General features: G+C 37.2%; 3 protein-coding genes and 1 non-coding gene across 4 annotated transcripts; 2 read left to right on the forward strand and 2 right to left on the reverse strand.

The window, feature by feature from the left end:
• Nucleotides 1-3,702: 3,702 nt before the first annotated feature.
• On the reverse strand, nt 3,703-5,104 carry LOC101315018. The gene is made up of 4 exons (XM_004291644.1): nt 4,921-5,104; nt 4,754-4,823; nt 4,454-4,633; nt 3,703-3,998 (listed from the first exon to the last, which is right to left on the reverse strand). Exons 1-4 carry the CDS (start codon nt 4,997-4,999, stop codon nt 3,908-3,910), a joined length of 420 nt encoding a protein of 139 aa, XP_004291692.1. The 5' UTR covers nt 5,000-5,104; the 3' UTR covers nt 3,703-3,907.
• On the forward strand, nt 4,266-4,337 carry TRNAQ-CUG. The gene has a single exon. It is a non-coding gene; the product is annotated as a tRNA-Gln (tRNA).
• A 2,134-nt stretch (nt 5,105-7,238) lies between the features above and the next one.
• LOC101315307 (thioredoxin-like protein 4B-like) lies at nt 7,239-8,188 on the forward strand. The gene has a single exon (XM_004291645.1). The coding sequence runs from the start codon at nt 7,384-7,386 to the stop codon at nt 7,837-7,839; it is 456 nt and encodes a 151-aa protein (XP_004291693.1). The 5' UTR covers nt 7,239-7,383; the 3' UTR covers nt 7,840-8,188.
• An 8,084-nt stretch (nt 8,189-16,272) lies between these two features.
• LOC101301650 (F-box protein At2g27310-like) lies at nt 16,273-17,378 on the reverse strand. The gene has a single exon (XM_004293073.1). It carries the CDS (start codon nt 17,281-17,283, stop codon nt 16,273-16,275), a length of 1,011 nt encoding a protein of 336 aa, XP_004293121.1. The 5' UTR covers nt 17,284-17,378.
• Nucleotides 17,379-19,526: the final 2,148 nt, after the last annotated feature.

The raw sequence follows: 19,526 nt of genomic DNA on the forward strand, positions 1-19,526 counted from the left end.
ATCATGACATGTTTTATCGAATAACTAGCTATCTATGTTTAATAGCTACTGTACTTCTACAGTTGTACTAGCTAGCTTGTGAATTTTGAAAACTTGTATTGGTGATTCGGAGTCGGAATATAACAATAATCATTTGATTATAAATTGAACGATGAATAAACCAAAAATTTCTAGACAAAAATTAGACGAAATAATATAGTAAAAAGAAGGTACCAAATAGTAAATATATATTAATTATATTAAATAACGGAATATTTCATAAATTCAGGGCATTTTAGGCAGTTTGGGATGTGTATTAAGTATAATACTGAAATGAAAAACTTGATAGGTGGTGTATTAAGTAAGGGGTGTGTATTAAGATATTAGGGGTGTGTATTTAAAATTTCTCGGTTGAGATTAAAACAAAAAACTTAACACTTATGTCAAACCTACACCGTTCAAAATCATTAAAAATAAATCCCTCATTTGAATGACTTAACCATCACCAAATTTTTTGAAAATTTACAGAAGTGATCTACTCATATAGCCCAACGAACTGAACAGTGGAGATTTGATTTTGTGATCGAAAAGTTCGTCAAATGATCTATCCTTAGAAATGAATAAAAAAAGGGATCCCTCATTGGAAGGGCGCTGATATTTATATATATATATATATTTATATTCAGATTTTCTTAGATGCGGATGTCCGCATTTATTCTTACGGTGCAGATTTCCACTTTACACTCATTTTTCAATCGAATTTTCACACCTCCACCGTATAGTATTTAGATACTAATGTATAGATCATCTTTGTAAAATTTCAGCCAATTTGGTTATCATCAAGGCACTCAAACTGCGTTTTTCTGTGGATGAACATAATTCTGTAACTTGAACCGTTCATGTTTATAATAGAATAACGCAGTTTTGAGTGCCTTAATAATAACCAAATTGGCTGAAATTTTGCATAGATGATCTATACATTAGTATCTAAATACTAGACGGTGGAGATGTGAAAATTCGATTGAAAAGTGAGTGTAAAGTGGAAATCCGTACCGTAAAAATAAATACGAACGTCCGCAGCTGAGAAGCGCTATGTGTGTGTGTGTGTATATATATATAACCTACAAAGTTGAATTATGGGTCCTCTTGTTAGTTCCAATGGCTTCGGTGATGTTACATTTCGAGGGGAATTCAAAAATTGGACCGACTAATGTATTTACGAAAGTTGAAGGGACAAACTTATTTAAAAAAAATTACAGGACTGAACTGATTTTGGCACCAAAGAATTGAGGGGTAATCTGAAGAGTGGGGTATTTGTTCTGACTCTAAACTTCCCATCTCTATTATCTTGTTTTTTTGCTTTTGAATTTGACCAAACATAAAATTTGTATTATGCTCGAAAGAGGCATACGTGACCTTATGTGCCTTTATTTTTGGCACCCGAGCTACATGCTTATATGCTTATATGCATATATAATTTTGATTTTTTTTTTGTTTCAACAATACCAAGTAGAAAAGAAAAATCTGATATGATTTATAATGTTGTTCTAGGATGATATTTTATATGTGTCTTGGCCTTATGTCATTAGGATATGATTTATAATGTTGTTCTAGGACGATATTCCATATGTGTGTCTTGGCCTTATGTGCCTTTATTTTTGGCACCCGAGTTACATGCTTATATGCATATATAATTTTGATTTTTTTATTTATTTCAACAATACCAAGTAGAAAAGAAAAATCTGATATGATTTATAATGTTGTTCTAGGATGATATTTCATGTGTGTATTGACCTTATGTCATCATGATATGTAGTTAGAATAGGACTATGTATTCCTTATCATTACCATATTGGTACTTTGTAATTCCTTATATAAAAGACTCCTATCAATAAATAAGATACAACTCTTTTCACGATTGTCTTTGCTCTCTATTCTCAAACCTCTCTTACTAGATCACGTTATCAGTACTTGGCTCAAACCTTGAGCTAATAGTCAATTTTTCAAAACCCTAAAAATCGTTTTTCAAAACCAAAAAAAAAACTTAGTTTTTTCGTCCCTTGCTCGGCCCCGACTCCGTTGCCGCACCCGACTGCCGCCTCCCGGCGATCGACCTCGCTTCTAATCATTGTCTTTCCCGATCCTCTTTCCTGACTTTCCTGATCACACATCCAAGCTTTTCCTAAGAATTTCTACAATACGTTTTCAAGGTATACTTTAAAAGTTCTTTAAATTCCAACTAAAATCGGGAGAGATAAAGTGCCTTCTCCCCTTCTTCATCCCCGTTCTATGCTTGGGTCAGTGAAAATTGCAAGTTAAAAATCTCGGACTTTTTCCCCAGGTCCAAAGTTGTGTTTGATCAACTTTGGTTCTATATTTCGAAGGTGTGTTTGATCACCTTCACCTAATTTTTCCGGGTCGTGTTTGATCGACTCCGGACATATATTATAGGGTTGTGTATGATCAACCCTCGTGAGACAAACCAAAGTAATAAGCATCGTCTTTGAGTATCCTTCGGGTCTCTATAAAAGAAAACTAATATGACTTGGCTTTTTCTTGTGTGCAGATGGACAAAGGAATAGAATTTGATGTCCTCGATGCCCATGGTATTGAGTACCATCGATGGGTCTCAGATTTTGAGCTAACTTTTATTGCTAAAAATCTTACTGAGACCATATTCCTTGATCCGAATCAAGCACCGCCTCATAAAAGAACAAAATCTCAGGTACTTGAGATTGAGTTAGTCAAATTGAATTGATGACTATAATTTTTGGCTAGTATTCTGCCACCTCACCCTGGTGAATGCTCACCGTGTGGATGGAAGAATTTTTGAACAGCTCCATCAGAGACAAGTCAAACAACAAAGGTTCAACTTTAGTTTCATTTTCATCAGATGCCAGTACCCTAAACCATATCAGGAAAACAACACCAACAACAACAAATCCAGCGGCGCATCCTCGCTTTATTCCTCAAATATTTATCCTCTCAAACCCTTTGGTTCATAGATCCAAAAAAGGAAGTAGTGTGAGGTCGGTTGAGGAAGATGGAAGTAATGTTTCAATGTTTTATTTTTCTCTATATATGAGGTTTATATAGAGATATAATTGTAATCTTAATAGGAAAACATCTCCAACAACTCTACAAAATATGTAACCTACACATAAGAAAAGTAAATATTTACGGAATATTCTACATATATTTATATCATATATGATTGTTGCATCTCAACCAACAGCCTTTTTTGTGGTCTACTGCAGCTAAACTTCGTAGGCGTGCGTTGTTAAATTGCATTGTTTTGTTCTCCTAGTTTTACCGGGCAACCACATGTTCTTAAAACGAGAGCTCTGTCTCCATAACAGTTTCAAAATGCATGGGACGAGATTTGTGCACAATCTTAAAGTGGGACTAGGTACATCGGATGCTTTATGGAATATTTGGAAGCCGCAGTTTCAAAATGCATGGGACGAGATTTGTGCACAATCTTAAAGTGGGACTAGGATGAGAGATGCTCTAACCTCCACAATGGCCTCGATCCATTGCTAGTCTGATTACTATTAGATAAATTTTCGAGTGTTAAATAATGTCATGGTCTTTAATTGATTTCTTACTTACGCCAATGACTTGTGTTGATTTTGATGATTTCATTCTTGCGAAGAAGGTCGTGTGATATACACATGGTTACTTAATAAATTAGTTAACAAGAAGTTAGATATGGAAGTACAAATTAGCATTTTGTAACTTAAAAAATATTACCACGATATATTATACGGATACTTTCGAGTATAATTAACCCTTGATCATTTACATAGAGTACATATAGTGCAAGAAATAATAAGTTTAGCCATTAAGTGGAGAAGAGAGTTGGAGAAATTAAGATAATTGGCATCAAACAAAGATTTTACATGCACCAAATTAAAAAGGATCAAATTCAAAAGTACTTGTCAGTCCTTCCCTTGAAACCGATCTGCCCAAAGGTAAGGGTGATGAAGAGCCCCAAGTGCCAGCAGATCAACCACAACCTGCTCAAAATAAACAACTTAGATTCAAGTTATTTAAAGAAAAAAGAAAGAAAAAAAAAGGATTTAAGTTATATAGATTGGGAGTTCAATCCGAGTAAATTAGTAACAACCAAACACACCCTATGCCTCCTGTGAGGCAAGCAATTTCTTTTTTTTATTTTATGTTTTCCCTTTTTTTTCCCTTTTTCTTGGTACAATTTGTGCTGGTTTCTAAACTTTTCCTAACCATGGTATATAAAATTTACAGTAATCAAGTTGAACAACAGCGGTCCCATGGTCTAGTGGTCAGGACATTGGACTCTGAATCCAGTAACCCGAGTTCAAATCTCGGTGGGACCTATTTTTCTTTTTCCTTCAAATTAACCCGCTACTCATTTTTTTTATTTTTTATTATTTGTTTTAATTTCTGTAAATTAAGTAAGGAAAGTAGGTTATAGTAGACAAGTGTTACGAACCAGAACTGGGAGGTGAGAGCTGGAGGTGTGGGGAAGTGAGCAAGCTCGGTTCCAATGCTGTCAAAGAAGAGCCCGGTCAAACTCTTGCCGTCGATCGCCGGAACGCTGGATGGCACCAACCATCCGATCAACCCGAACCCGATCACATTCAGATCCCTCCTCAGCCAATCACTCTGGAAGCTCATGCTGTGACATTGATTCATGCATATGCATTTAACCAACCATCATCTATACATACATAGTTCATTCCCCATAAATAAACATATAACTCCTTTTGTTTGAACAAAATATATAACTTACCAGGTGAACTTTCTTCGAGAAGCTTGTGCTTGCCTCAGCGGGCTCCTAACCATGACTGGCTTCACAAAGTCTGTTATAATCAAAAGGCGCGCATATTAATTAGAGCATATGGGACATTGTAGACAGAGCAGCCTAAGTTAACATGATACATTGATATAGTAAAGTACCAGAAGAGAGGCATGCCGTCTTTGAGAGTGAGCTTCCGAGGCCAACGACGGTGGAAGCGGTTGCGAAGCTTGTCGCCATCTCTGAACAGATTCTCTCGAATAACGTACTCTGAGTCTCGGAGTAACGTACTCAGTCTCGGAGTGGTCGAGTTAGAAAGAAATGCAAGTGTTGGGGTTGGTGGTTAGAAGCCTAATTGAAAGGGGGTAGGGTTTTGTCTGCTCTCTGAGATTGAGAGTTTGTGGATCGAAGATGGGTTGGATTTGCGTAATATGGTATGGATGGGTGATGCTTCAATGAGCATCTGCCACCTGGGATTTCATGGATAAAGTGGGGACTCGTTCATCAAATACCACTAGGTGTTACAACATTTAGCCTCATCATCAGACTCCAGCATGCTGAAAGGTGACTTTGCGCATATAAGCTTCATTAGATATTTGTGATATCAGCAAAAAAAAAAAAAAAAAAAAAAAGTACAGATTATCGAATAAGAGTTTCATTTGAAGAAGAAGAAAATAAAATTTTCATAAACAAAAGTTTTTAGAACAACCAAAGTTTACAATATCAAAGAGTAAGGTTTTAGAAGTCTCACTCGGCACTCTATTATTCCAATACAAATAGGAATCACTTGAGTGACCAACACTTGAAATGACATTAACCACAAAATGAACTTCACGAAAAACATGTCTAAAGCTAATGAAATATAAACTAGTTGTCAACTATGATGTTTTGAACTAGCTTGATTAGTCTCCAAAGGTGGATCAATTCGACCTTTCATTGCTATTCAATAACTAGCTTAGAATCTCCTTCCACTTTTACTTTTGTAAGCCTTTCTTGTTTGTTTTCACTAGGTTGTCTCTTAGAGCCAATGCCTCTACAACAGGCACTGAGGCTCTTCCAACATGATTGGATGCTGCAGAAGTAGGTCTGCCATGAACATCTCGGATGACAAAGCCCATTGCCGCATAATCTCCCATAACTGAATCATCAAAGTTAATCTTGACAAATGAACTAGGAAGTGCTTGCCACTTAATAGCAGCATTCGGGTTTTGAAAGTGCACATCACTAGAACTTGTATCAAGATTAACACAGCTTGAAGACATTGAAGCTGCTGCGCGCTATGGTAGTTGAGAGAGGGATTAGGAGTCACCCTCTAAAATTGTGTCATTCTTTGGTTTTCCAAACCTGCCAGCATATGGTAATAACTTTTGCAGATAAAGTAGCATCATAAGGCTGAGTTACAAAGAGTTCCTTAAAGACTTTAAGGTACCATTCTTCCCAATTAATTAAGGGGACAATAATTTTTTTTTAAAACTTTTTATTAAATAACTCACACACCATACATATATCAATGAAATTTGAACTCATAACCTCAAAGTTGTTAGTTAACATCTTAACCAACCAAACCACGACTCACCGATAATAGTTGATAAACTCCAAACCTGCTTAGCGAAATCACAATATCCAAGAGATGGTTACGTGAATCATCATCAATGTTACACAAATAGCAAGAGTATCATTGATTAAACCAAATGTGGACAATCTATCTCTTGTTTTGAGCCTTCCTCTAATTAATAACCAGCCAAACATTTTAATTTTAGGCTGAATATCTAGCTTTCATAATTTGTTTAACATGTCAATTTGGTCATGTTTGCGGGCTTGATCATATTGTAGCCAAGTGGGGCATATTTTATAGAAAACTTGTCAGGACCCAAATGAAAGCATCCTCTTGCTCAGAAAAGGCAAAGGAATATGTTGATGTTTAACTATATATGTTTTGATCCAAAACTCTTTTAAGCTTAGCTCTATTCCAAGTATTACTGCAAATATAGAAATAGTAAAGCGAGAGTGAGACGTTTGTGAGAATAAGAGCTTATAATCCTATTCCTTCAATAGTTGATCTGATCTCTCTCACCCGTCGATATAGGTAAGTTGCCGAACCATGTAATCTCTGTGTTATTTAACTTTACAATTAGTCTTTCCAATAGCAACAATAAAAAAAAGCTAATTGTTTTTGTTTCCATATGCTCTTCGTGAGTTTAACCTTTTCGTTATGTCATAATTGTAAAACAACGTGTAGTTGGCTTTAGTGCAACCACTGCTGATCGGTGTGTTTTAGTCTGTAAGGATCCTATTATTGCGAGACATTTTTCTATTGTTCAATATAATCCGGGCTTAAGACACCATGTCCCTCCATGTATTCTCTTGTTCCTTCAATCGAGGCGTGAGGGTTACTGCACCAGCATCTTAAAAAATAAAAAATAAAAAAATAAAAAAAATAAATAAATAGACATGCCTATCTTAAAACTTTCAGTTTCGTAACGGAGTTATAGCTTTATTGAGACCGTGAGATCACCTCTTTCTTTGTTCTTCTTTTCTCCCTCGCAATCAAACCTCCCTCCTGATCTCTTTCCCGTCATCAGATTGATTCTCTGCTGCTGAGAGTTTAGGTGGGAAATCGAAGCATGAGCTACCTGCTGACGACACTGACGAAGAAGGAAGAGGTGGATTCGATCATCAGATCCACCATCGACAAAGTCCTCGTCCTCCGCTTCGGCCGCGCTTCCGATTCCACATCTCTTCTTCTCGACGACGTTCTCGCCAAGTCATCCCGAGACGTCTCCAAGTTCGCCACCGTCGCTCTCGTCGATGTCGATTCCGACGACGTTCAGGTCTACCTCCATTACTTCGACATAACTCTCATTCCCTCCACCGTCTTCTTCTTCAACGCCCACCACATGAAGATGGATTCCGGAACTGCCGATCACACCAAGTGGATCGGCGCCTTTCGGACTAAGCAGGACTTCATTGATGTCGTTGAGGCCATTTTCAGAGGAGCCATGAAAGGGAAGCTCATTGTCAACTGCCCCTTGCCGCCGGAGCGAATTCCGAAGTACCAGTTGTACTTTAAGGATGTCTAGAACTGCCAATACCTGTCAGATTATGTGGATTGGGATGTTGGAAGAAGAGCCTCCTCTTCATAGAGAGAGGCATGCTTTACTCTCTTTTGCCCTGAGTCATTTCAATTCTTGGCTAAATGTTCTTTATTGAGAGTGTGTATCTGTTGATCACTGGGGAGCTAGAGCATCCTTTCCTAGATCTCATGTGTCAGCTATGAGGCTATCGGGTTTAATCCATTCACTACCACAAATGTATGCAAGTTGGCATTTTGTTTCGTTTGATTAAGGTTTATACTTTTAATCTGCCTGAATATTTGTGAATCTATTCAGTATTCAGTTGTTTTATAAAGATGTGTAGAAGAGGTTGGCATTTTGTTTCGTGCTTATATTAATAAAAGAATTATGCCTGAGAGTTTTATGGCTCAACCTCTTTACTTTGGTCCTCTTGGATTTTATTGATTGAGTTTTGGAATTTACACCTGATTATTAGGATTCCTGTAGTTTATGCTATTTCCAACGAATAAAGCGGAAGCTGAAGAAGATTGAGCAGAAAAGGGTGGAATGTCATGAAACAGGAGAATGACTCTGAAAAGAGAGAGGTATGTTTTGGTCTGTTTTCCCAAGACATGCCAATTTTGGCTAATTATGCTTTATAATTTTTCATTGCTGAACTTAGTTAGATTGATTGGAGATGACATTTATCCAACATTTATTAGATTTAGACGTCTATCTTGATTTGATACCAGAAGTGGTTAAAATCACTTGCTTTGGTACGATGTGGGAATTAGGGATTTGGGAGAATGGGTGTTAATGGAGTTATATCATTGCGCTTGAGGCAATGACGCTTCTAATTAGGTACTAACCGAGGTGTGTCTATTGCGGGATGAATACTATTTCCGAACCCCCTCCTGGTATTATGGGAGTTATCTGCGGAAAAACAGTGCTAATTGTCATTATGGTTTCATAGATTCTGGTTAGGGTTCTCATCTATAAGACAAATTGGTTCTTATAGATCACAAAAGTTGATTGGTTGTCTGTATAGTGAGGGATTAATTGGGCCAGAGGAATTTGATTTCCAAATATAATTATAACTGGTATTGTTAAAACAACTGAAAGGTATTAAAGAATGAAAACAAACAGAGTAGTTAGTTGGTTACTTGTTCGACTATTGTTTAGCAATGTCAATGAGGAAGAGATGCATTCATTAAGGGTCAAATTAGAGCCTGGAGAAGCCTTGTGTCAGTTGTGTGAGTTGGTATGTTGCAAACAAGGGAGTGATATTGAATTGTTGGCAATAAGTATGATAAAGAGTGGATGTACCAGAACCAAATTTAGGGGAGAACAGATTCTGTCTGTGGAAGCACCACACCTTTTTCATAAACCATTCTAGAGTGTGATATGTATCACTTTTCCAGCTGGTGAATTGACATATGACACCATGGGACTGTCGAGGTGTTCATTTTGAAATTAAATATTCCAGACTTAGTTGGTTGATTTGAAAGTTTAATTTCGAATTATGCATTGCATTGTCTGTATTTATTGCGGTTGTAGATTTCTGGATGGTTGTTAGGGAAGGATGCTTCTTTGTTGTTAGTATGAGAAATTAAACGCCTTATATTTTAGACAGTATATCTGCTTTTCTTGTACTTCATGCTATTGAAGAGAGAGGTATGCTCTACTCTTTTTGCATGTGGCTGGTCAATCTTTGGTTAAATGATCTTTATAATTTTGTAGTATCGAGATAATATGCATTGTACAGTTACCAGGTTTAGTAGCTGATAGCATGATCGGGTAGTAGAAGTGAATGTATCACTTGCTTTGATATATTATATTGGGATTAGTGGATACGGGTTAATTTTACTGGGAGTTATCTGTGGCAGGTTTTTGTTAGTTGTGTAATAGACAAATTAGTTCTTTACGAGAGACTCGATCACTTAGAATTGAGTGTGTGAATCTGTTGATCTCTGGGGAGCTGGAGCATCCTTTTCATCTATCTCATGTGTCATCTATGTGGCTATCGGGTTTAATCCATTCACTTCCACAAACATATGCAAGTTAGCATTTTGTTTCATTTGACAAATCTTTATACTTGTAATCTACATGAATATCTATGGATCTATTCCGTATCATAAATATGCAGATATAGTGAATTGTTCTGTTGGGGAATGTATGGGCAATACATCATTATATTGTGAATTGTTATTACAGTTTCATAGATTCAGGTTATGGTACTCTATTATCAGACAAATGGGTTCATTACAGAGAATCAGTAACTTGATTGGATTGTGTACAAGTAAATGAGAGGAGGTATCTGTTCATCACTTGTATTTTTTATGGGGTTTAATTCATTCAATCCCAGAAATGCATGGAAGTTGCCGTGGAATGTAATTGGCATGGAATGTAATGTTGATAGGCATATTGAAGAGCTGAACAGCTATGTTGTTGTGGTCTATCTAATGTAAGAGAACAATGAGCATTCTTTGAGAAAGTTTTGCGGGTGATTTGTGAAGACAATTATTATTATTTATATTTATAACACTCTGAATCTCTTTGTGCATCTATTTATGAATGTGTTGCATAAATAAGAAACAGGCTGCTGGTAAAGAGCAAAGGAGCATGAAAAACTGAAAAAAAGAGAGTTCCAGCAAGGGTCGGTAGCTAGGTTCCCAATTTCTGCATGCCACTGACTGTCCGAAACTCTTTGGGTATCTGACTTTCATGCTAGGAATATCTATACTATTGTTGTGAGTTAGATACTTATGCTTCTAGCACAAGGCTACTTCTTCTTGTCTTTAACATTATTCTCCTCGTCTTTGTTTATAACAATTGCAACCTCTTGGAATTAACATTTACTAGAATGATCAGAATGCTTGATTGGGTTGTTGAAGTGATTTTAAGTCGGTTGCTTCGGTATACTATGCCGTGATTACAGAATATGGGATATGGTTGTGCTGGGAGTGTATCTTTCTGCAACAATATGTTGTTATTCTTCATTCTTGCATTCTTTGATCTGATTATCACGCTTTGTTAGAACACAAATTGGTGGTGTTCCAAGTGCTGTGTGAAGTGGCATTCTTAAGGCGGAAGCAGCTTAAGTAAAAAAGAACCACTATTTTAGGTATTTGCATGTGTAAATGAGAGGAGATTTTTGATCAGTTGGGAACTAGCAGTCCTTTATCCTTGGTCATGTCTTGTGTATCTGTGTATAGGGTTTTACTCAAGTCAATCCGGAAGTGCATGCAAGTTCATTGGTATAGGGTATGGTCAGAATACAAAAGTTTTGTAGGTATACTTGATTACATTGAAGCAGGGTCTCCCTTTGGCTGATTTGATCAGAGAAAACAAATCTGATACAGTTTGGTTATTTTCTGGTCTTATCTTTGCACTTGATTTGGTTGGATGACAAAATTGTCTCAGTAGTCTAGTTTCCTCATTTATTTATGCTCTTTATATTTGTAACATAGGCATGAATTTATTTGAGCTCTCTAAAAAATTTTAAATTGCATGCATGTTTCCATAATATAAAAGCTACAACATTGAAGATGTACTCATTGATCGATATCCTAATTACCGAACCCGACCTCGGTGACAAGGGTTGGACATCTTAAGGTGACCACAACCAATGACATGAGACACATGTCCATTTTAAAAGGCTTGGTTGTAATTTAAGGACATAACAGGAGGGTTTTAGGTATTTGGCATGTTTGTTTATAATTATAGTTGGCATTTGTTTATCTCTCATTGATGTTTATCACCTATAAATTACCATAGCTGATCACCCAAGTTATTTCCATAAGAACCGCATTGTGAGTTAAAAGCTTATGCCGCATTTTAAACACAGTCGCTCTGTAAATCTCACTGCAGCTAGTTATGTGAAAGAGAGTCCAATTAAGTGGCGTTTCATCTTAGATTTGTTGTTTGACAGAAAAGTTAAAGTAACCGAGTTAATTAACAAATTTGATCGAGAAAACCAATGAAATGTTGATTTCATTATTCAACAGAAACTGATTTTTTTTTTTTTATGAAATTCAACAGAAACTGATTAATTAAGATATTAATGTGTAATTGTGTATAACCCATTAATTGGTTTAAGAATATACAAATGTACAGAAATACATGTAATTAAGAGTAAAAAATGAAAGTTAAAAATAAACTATCTAAAATTACTAGCTCCTGTAATCAGATTATATGCGAAGATACTCAAATTTTGAAGCATTGGCCAATTCATGAACCTGGACCAGCAGACTTGGGGCAACAGAGCTAAAAGCTTACCATACACCGAAAGGGTCCTCGACACTAGCTAATACTCCGAAAACTCTTGCCAAACACCACACTTGTATGATCTCTGCATGGAAACCTTGATTTGAAACCAATCATCTTTCTTTATATAACAAAGTACTTACGTTCGCTCCTCTTTCTTATGGTGCAAGTAACCCTTGCAACGTACCAAGGTTAATGCTGTGCTGATTATTAAGTGATGCAAATTACTGAAAATCTAAATTTACCGATGTGTGACCACATGTATAAACTACTGTAAGTCTTATATAGATCAGCAGTTGACCCATATAAAACCATAGGAAATACGTCATCTTCTAAACACCCTTGTCCAAGCATTTTTTAATTTGGAGTGTCAGCTGCAGCTATAATCCTATTTCACAGTAGCCAGAAGCTTAATTGAAGGTCATGCATCTTCTCAGAACTTGTGATAGTATTTTATTCTGTGAGTGTGACTATTTATAACAATTTGACTGGCTTGCTAGCATTGGTTCAAGTTTTACATTGTATATTGGCTTTTTCTACAAGTACTTCGAAGTACAGATGGAGCAAATGAGTACTTACCTTTGCGGTATGGGTGAATCACTTGCAGAGAAGTTGACATGTCGTGGAAAAGTTACAGAACATATATATGAGTGTTGCCTAAGCTCTTCAGTTAGAGGCAACTCGATCAGTAATTAATAGAGAATGAATTACATGTAGTGGCTTTGCTTGTTGAATTAGGACCAGAATCAGCTCTTTTTGTCTTCTATGTGTTTGGAGTGTGTAGGGTTTTTCTTCATTCTTTTCCAGAATTGCATGCATTTTTCTATGGAAAGTATTTAAGATACTTTGCATATAAAATGAGTTGCATGCATTTCTTTATGGAAAGTATTTGATATGTTACTTACCGTCTGTCTGTTAACTATTTCAATCAGCTTGTCATACTGTGACTTGATGATTCTTATATTTTTATTTCTATTTTTAAAGAAAATTTTGTACTTAATCTTAATGAATCTTCAGTTCTCAGAGTCTTATGTTCACAAATCTCAACTCTACTTTGTCTATTGTGGTTATAAATTTTTAAACTGTTTCCGTAATATAAATGCTACTCCATTGGAGATCGATGCACCTCTATGATAATAAGGGACCATTTTGTGAGTTAAAACCTTTTTCACCTTCCAGAAGCAGTTACTCATTTAAACCAGAAGGTAAATCTCATTGTACCAAGCTATGTGAAAAGACTTTCCAGTTGAGTGGAATTTTCATTTATGTTTTCCGTTTAACAAAAGTTACAGAACAGAATAAGAAACTTAAGTAACCAAACTCAATTTGACAACTGCACAGCTGATGAGAGATGGACTGACGGACAAATGCAATGTTAATTTCATTAAAATGAGTTTGATTTACATAGGAGTGTAAATAAGTATAACCCATTAACTGGTTTTAAGAATGAACAAGAAATGTACATACATGTAGGAGTAAAAGAGAATAAACTATCTGAAGTCCTAGCTTCTATAAACAGATCATATTCAATTGGATACTGGTATTCAACTATTGCTCAGCAGATCCAAAAACTTATCACTCTCATCCTGAACTGAACCACCTGATACATGTTAGAACCAATCCAATATTCGTTCAAAACAATATATATATATAACAATGAAATCAAAACGAAATTGAAAAAATTAACAATGAAAACAAACAACACTAACTTGATTGATCAGATAGAGGCCTGCCTTGCAGTGACCTAAGACAGAAATTCGTCCCCACTTGTGCTGCAGTTTCGGACGTCTATCTAAAGGATACAACTATCTGGTTCAAGTTCTTGCACAAGAACTTGACCCTGGCGAATTTACTTTATGCTTCAGAAGAAATAGTTTTGGGGAGGAAGAAGAAGAAGAATGATTCGATGATCAAAACAACGACAGAAGTCGTCTTTATATAAAAGTCAATTTGAATAGGTATAACTGTTCAGACAGACACAACTGCTCGGACAGTTGTAACTATTTGAACAGTTATGTCTTTTGATATTTATCCAAATTTAATAATTAAATTAAATAATATTAATTTTCAAAAAATTAAAATTCGGATTTAATCAACAGATAGAAAGCCCAATCTTTGACTTTTATTAAATATATATATTAATATATATATATATATATTTATTTATTTCTATTGGAAACCCAATAGAAAGCCCACCAAGCCCATACTAGGCCTATCATCCATTTAATGAGTCACATGGGTGTTTCCATATAAAGACTCACACATTTAATGCTTCTTCAATGTGGGATAACTATCACACAAGTTCCAACAATACCAAGTTGAAGTTGTTGTTGTCATAGCAAGCAAGTCATGAATACTAGAGAAATCAGGTTTATCCTCAACAAGCAGGTCAGGATAATAACAATCTTGATCATCATGAAGCTGGCCTAAGGGCGAAACTACTTGCAGCATGGGATGATCTTGATCCAACTCGAAATTGATCTGTTCCATTTTCGACTGATCAATATCAACACTGGTGCCTTGTGGTTCCTTAATCCAATCTAAATCGTGTCGAATCCTGCCGTTGTGTTCGCTCAGCCGGATTTGGTGTTTTGATCTGATGAGAGTTCCGAATTGAAGCTGGATGTTGAAATCGGCCATGGCGGAGGAAAGCTGGAAAGGGAAAGAAGAAGAAGACAGAAGAAATGGAACACGTGACTTGATGATGTGGAACTGCTAATGAAAAAGAAATTTAAGATTTATTATTTGTTTTTTGGTAATAGTTAACGGAGACAAGTAGGGTGTTAGATTACTGTGACGTGGCGAATTCTTATTCGCGGCACAGGATTGGCATAGGGAAAATAGGTACAGGTGATTTCCTTCCTGTTATCCTAGCCATTTTGTGGACTATGTGTCAGTTTTGGAGGATCATAATATACGTACGTATATAGGTCTAGTTTTTATACATTAATTTATATACCAGTATCGTATATATAAGTGACATGGAGAGATTCTACGTAATTTTTTATAATAGAAACCACGTTTTAATCGGATTCGTAGCAGCAACAGTGGCGCTGCGAATCCTCATCCAAGATAGCACGCAGTTTAAATATTAGGCATGCAAGACGTACACGAGCGCTAAAAGAATTGAGAGAGAGAGAGAGAAGTGTTTTGAATATGCTGTTCAAAGTCAAATCTATTCACCGACGTGTGCTTTGTCTGACCTCTTTGACTTTTCCCCCAACTTTTTACTAAACCACATTTGTTTCGTTTCGTTTTATTTCTACTTTTACTTTTTACTCAAATTCAGGTAGACTTAAGTATTTTCAAAATAAGTATTTTCGAAATAGTGTACGTACATTCATTATATACCCATCACCATAGTAGAATTTTCCCATTGATATGATACTTCCCTAATCATTTTTCTCTTTTCTTTCACATTACATAAAATGTTTGGTATACTAGCGCGCTTGTTCCAACGTCAAGCTATACAAAAATTATTTCTCATCCCTAGCTCATTTATACTATATACTAAAACAGAGTTTCCATTTTAATAGTGTTTTCAGCGGGCGTAAAATTACATATTTACTTTTTCTACCATGAAAAATCTCAGCCTTGTCATAGCCTAGTAAAAGACCATTTAACCTTTTCTCATGAAATTACATATTTACCCTTCTTGTCATGGAAAATCTCAGCTTTGCCACAGTCCAGTAAAAGACCGTTTTATCCTTTCTCTCATAGCTTTTTACAATTTTGCCACTCAATTTTCGGTTACTTTTCGTTAGAGTTATGAAAAAGACTATTTCACCCTTCTCGAACAACCTAATTACGGCTTTGCCATGCTTCCACACTTGACCTAACCCGGAGCAAGGGTCACTGCCTCGTGTCTCACTAAGTTACACCTACAAGTACTTCTTGAAACTAAGAAAGAAACCATAATGTATGTTTATATATATGTATGCGTGAAAGCTAGACGATCATCATAGATCAAAGAACCAAAAACTGAACAGACAAATGGGAAAAAATATAGCTTTCATTAGAACTTGGGACCAATCAAATGGTGATGTGTTCACAGCTTCATATTCACATTTGTAATTGAAAAAAAAAATGAAAAGAAACAATTGTAATTAGCTAGTATGTATGCATTTCTGTACTCGATCCTTTTGTATGAATCTAGCTACTCTGAAACTGTATGTGGTAATAGTAACTCGATCTCTATCGGAACAAGACGAAGGACCAAAAAGCCATGAACAAAGTAACACCAGCAGCAATGCAGACCATATCCAAAGCCCTCTCTCTCCTCTGCGTCCTCTCCTTCCTCTCTCTCTTCATCTCCAGAAACTCCCCAAATCTCGCCTTCCCTTCACCTCCCTCCTCGCTCTCCCTCTTCCTCTTCCCTCCCTCAATCGCCCCTTGCAGAATTACCAAACTCTCCTTCCCGTTCAGGTGGTTCCCCTCCATGGCCTCCATCTGCATGCTCACCTCCCTCACGTGCAGCTTCCCTCCGTCGCTCCCCTTGCACGTCAAGACCATCCCGCACTGCACAAACTCCCCGCGACGATTCCCCGGCATGATCATCGCGAAACGGAGCTGTACCTCGCCGGTAAGCCAGTGTCGGGTGACCGACACTGGCTTACGGCTGGAAAGATTGGCCGCGCGCTTTTGCGCGGGGTCAATCACGATCCAGCTCAATGTCAAGTTCTCCTCCAAGTGCTTAAGGGACTCGTTGGTTTCTCCGATGTGTCGTATTGGAGTCGGAACGGTCTCTTTTGGGTCGAGCAGATCAATCCGGAAGGGTGAGCACAGGATCCACCCGGTCTCGGTCTCGGTCTCATGAACCTTGGAGAAAACGAGCTCCCCCTTGTAGAATATATCCACAGCGGAGATCAGCTCCGAGGCCGGAATTACCAAACGGCTGCTGGTATCGGACGAGCAAGCAGAGTGATCAAGAAGAGGGAAGGAGTCTGAGAAAAACGAGCGGTGGCCGGACGGGAAAGTGGAAATGATATCGTGAACACGTTTATCGGAGACGGAAGGCCAGGTGGTGGCACAGATGTCCTTCCAGAGTGTCTGATCGGCCGAGAAGGCTCGCAACTGCGAGGAAGTACATGCGGCAGAGGCGAGAGTGGGGCCGTCGAGGCGGGTGAGGATGTGGGAGGTGATTATGTCGGAGTGGAGGGCGGAGATGGAGGCGTCGCCGCCTTGTTCAACTAGGAAAGAAGCCATTTCTCTATCAAAGTATTGTTCTTCTTCTTCCAACTCTAGCTCTAGCTGTACGTTTGTTAATCTGAGATCGAGTTGGAGTTTGAAGTGGGGGTGGGAGTGATGACAAAGAGAGGGTTGGAGGGGTTTGGTTATATAGTACTCCTGGGGAAGCTGGTGGTCTTTGGTCTTTGGAGGAAGAGAGTCAACAACGGCTTCCATGTTTAGTTTAATCTAATAAACTTGTTGGAGTGAAGGTGCAGGCAAATCTCCTCCAACTTCGTTTTCCAATTTTATATATCTTATTTTTGGAGTTGGAACGCAAGCGTGTTTCATATCTTCTTCATTTTCAATCTTGGGATTAATCTTTAAACTATTTTCTCAATCTTAAAATTTAACTGTATAATTTGGGGTCTGATGAGACTGACTCTTTTTATTTTTGTGTATACTATTGTCTAATTCTGTGGTCCATTTCAGACCGGTATTGAGATTTACCAAGGTCAATTATTAGTTACAGAGTTGTTGTTATTGACTAGTTCAACCAAACTAGCCACCAAACTCATAGTACTGGTCTTGTTTTGTGTTTGGTTTTCCACGCAGAAACAAATCGACTTTGTCTAAATGAAAACAATACTAAATTTTGTGTGCATAATTAGCATGGTGGTGACTCATCAGAGTATTTAGTGAGGTAAATATTTCGCTAGCTCAAATTTCATTTCATTTTATTGGTTCTAACACACTTTATTTTCGAACTTTAGGTGCTTAAAAATTCATCTGGGACGTTACAATTAGCGTAGCAGTAGACAGTTCACAGCTGATTGTGTATTATTGTAGTATATTAATTATGTATTTGAGAGCTGATTGTTGTATGTAGTTAATTATCTAATATTAAACAATGTTTTGTGATAGATTTGACTGGATAAAAGCCATCTAATGTTGAGAACGTTATCTCGCAAATTGGATGACGCGAGTACTCCCGGCCCCCAAGTCATAACGAACGGCTGATGGGTCTGACTTGGTTGTCTGTACTCTGTACTTACTTGACTCGTGAATGGAATATTCAAACTGCGAGAAATTAAAACTAGTTTGGCATGTATATACGTAGTCGATCAATTTGCTCTTAATTCTAATTCTAATCATAGTGGATCATATATATTAGATTAGTTAATGCATGCATATATAATGGACGGCAGTGACGCCTTTCTGACTTTCTATATCAACCTGCTGATATATCAACAACTTCAGCTTCGAATTCAACTTCATTTCAACTATGCACTACGGAAGTATGGATCAGATGATTGCTTACCATGTCTATTCACCATTTTAGACTAGATTTTTTTTTTCCTTTTTATTGAAAGACATGCAGCTTGTAATTGTTTGTGTTCCAAAAGAGTGAAGTTGCACGAAATGATCGAAACACTCTTAATTAGGTCATGAGCGTACGCTAATGTATAAAGGTCACTATATCATCGCTAAGTGAGCAGCTGATCGATCGAGGTGTTTCGCATTGGTTTCGTACCCGATTTAAGATCGATCCGAGAGTCAAATGCGATTCGGAGTTGGCATCCAAGTTTAAGTTCGGATTCGGATAGAATGAGTTTGAGTTCTACGTCTAGTGCTTACTATTTAGAAGTCGATCGGTTGCAGCCAGCTTGTGTTATTGGCAACGTGCACAAGTCTATTATAACATCCAACAATCGATCCCTAATTGAAACACTGTTACATTATTTTGATTCGATTCGGATTCGGAAATATGAGCCGACAGCATCCAAGTTCGTCTCCACACACTCAACAAGGTACGTGATTCCAACGAATCGACCAACGAGTTTAGAACAAAACGTAGAGGTTGACGTCTGCCAAAGCACAAGCCAATTTAACACCTCTGTCAAATTAAGAAAGCTAATTAGAAATGTGTCGGTCAATCTGTCTTAGTGTATATGATTCACCAATTAAGCATTCCCGGCCTAGGACGGTGATTAATCAAATCAATATTACTGAGGATGAGAAAGAAAAATCAATATTACTGAGGATGAGAAAGATACCAAAGAATAGTGAGTGTTTAGGGACAAATTTGATTCAGTCGGCTTCCGAGTCAAGATCATAGATAGAATGAGAAAGCAACTCTGAAAGCCATTGTCATTGGAGTTGCCAAAACGACAAGCATATATGATCCAACATGTAACAGATATTTGAGAGCTCGATCAATTATGCCTAGCTAGCTAGCTACCTGCCCACAAAGGATCACGATCAAATAACAGAAGACAGAT

The sequence above is a fragment of the Fragaria vesca genome, linkage group LG2 (genome assembly GCF_000184155.1).
Source record: "Fragaria vesca subsp. vesca linkage group LG2, FraVesHawaii_1.0, whole genome shotgun sequence".
NCBI lineage: Eukaryota > Viridiplantae > Streptophyta > Magnoliopsida > Rosales > Rosaceae > Fragaria > Fragaria vesca.

Bases quoted from the DNA above. Each gene is read 5' to 3' on its own strand.
- LOC101315018 (XM_004291644.1), bottom strand. From the start codon at position 4,999: ATGGCGACAAGCTTCGCAACCGCTTCCACCGTCGTTGGCCTCGGAAGC. The intron at 4,824-4,920 runs GTACTTTACTAT...TGATTATAACAG, and splicing joins GACGGCATGCCTCTCTTCTG to ACTTTGTGAAGCCAGTCATG. The intron at 3,999-4,453 runs GTTCGTAACACT...TATTTTGAGCAG, and splicing joins GCTCTCACCTCCCAGTTCTG to GTTGTGGTTGATCTGCTGGC.
- LOC101315307 (XM_004291645.1), top strand. From the start codon at position 7,384: ATGAGCTACCTGCTGACGACACTGACGAAGAAGGAAGAGGTGGATTCG.
- LOC101301650 (XM_004293073.1), bottom strand. From the start codon at position 17,283: ATGGCTTCTTTCCTAGTTGAACAAGGCGGCGACGCCTCCATCTCCGCC.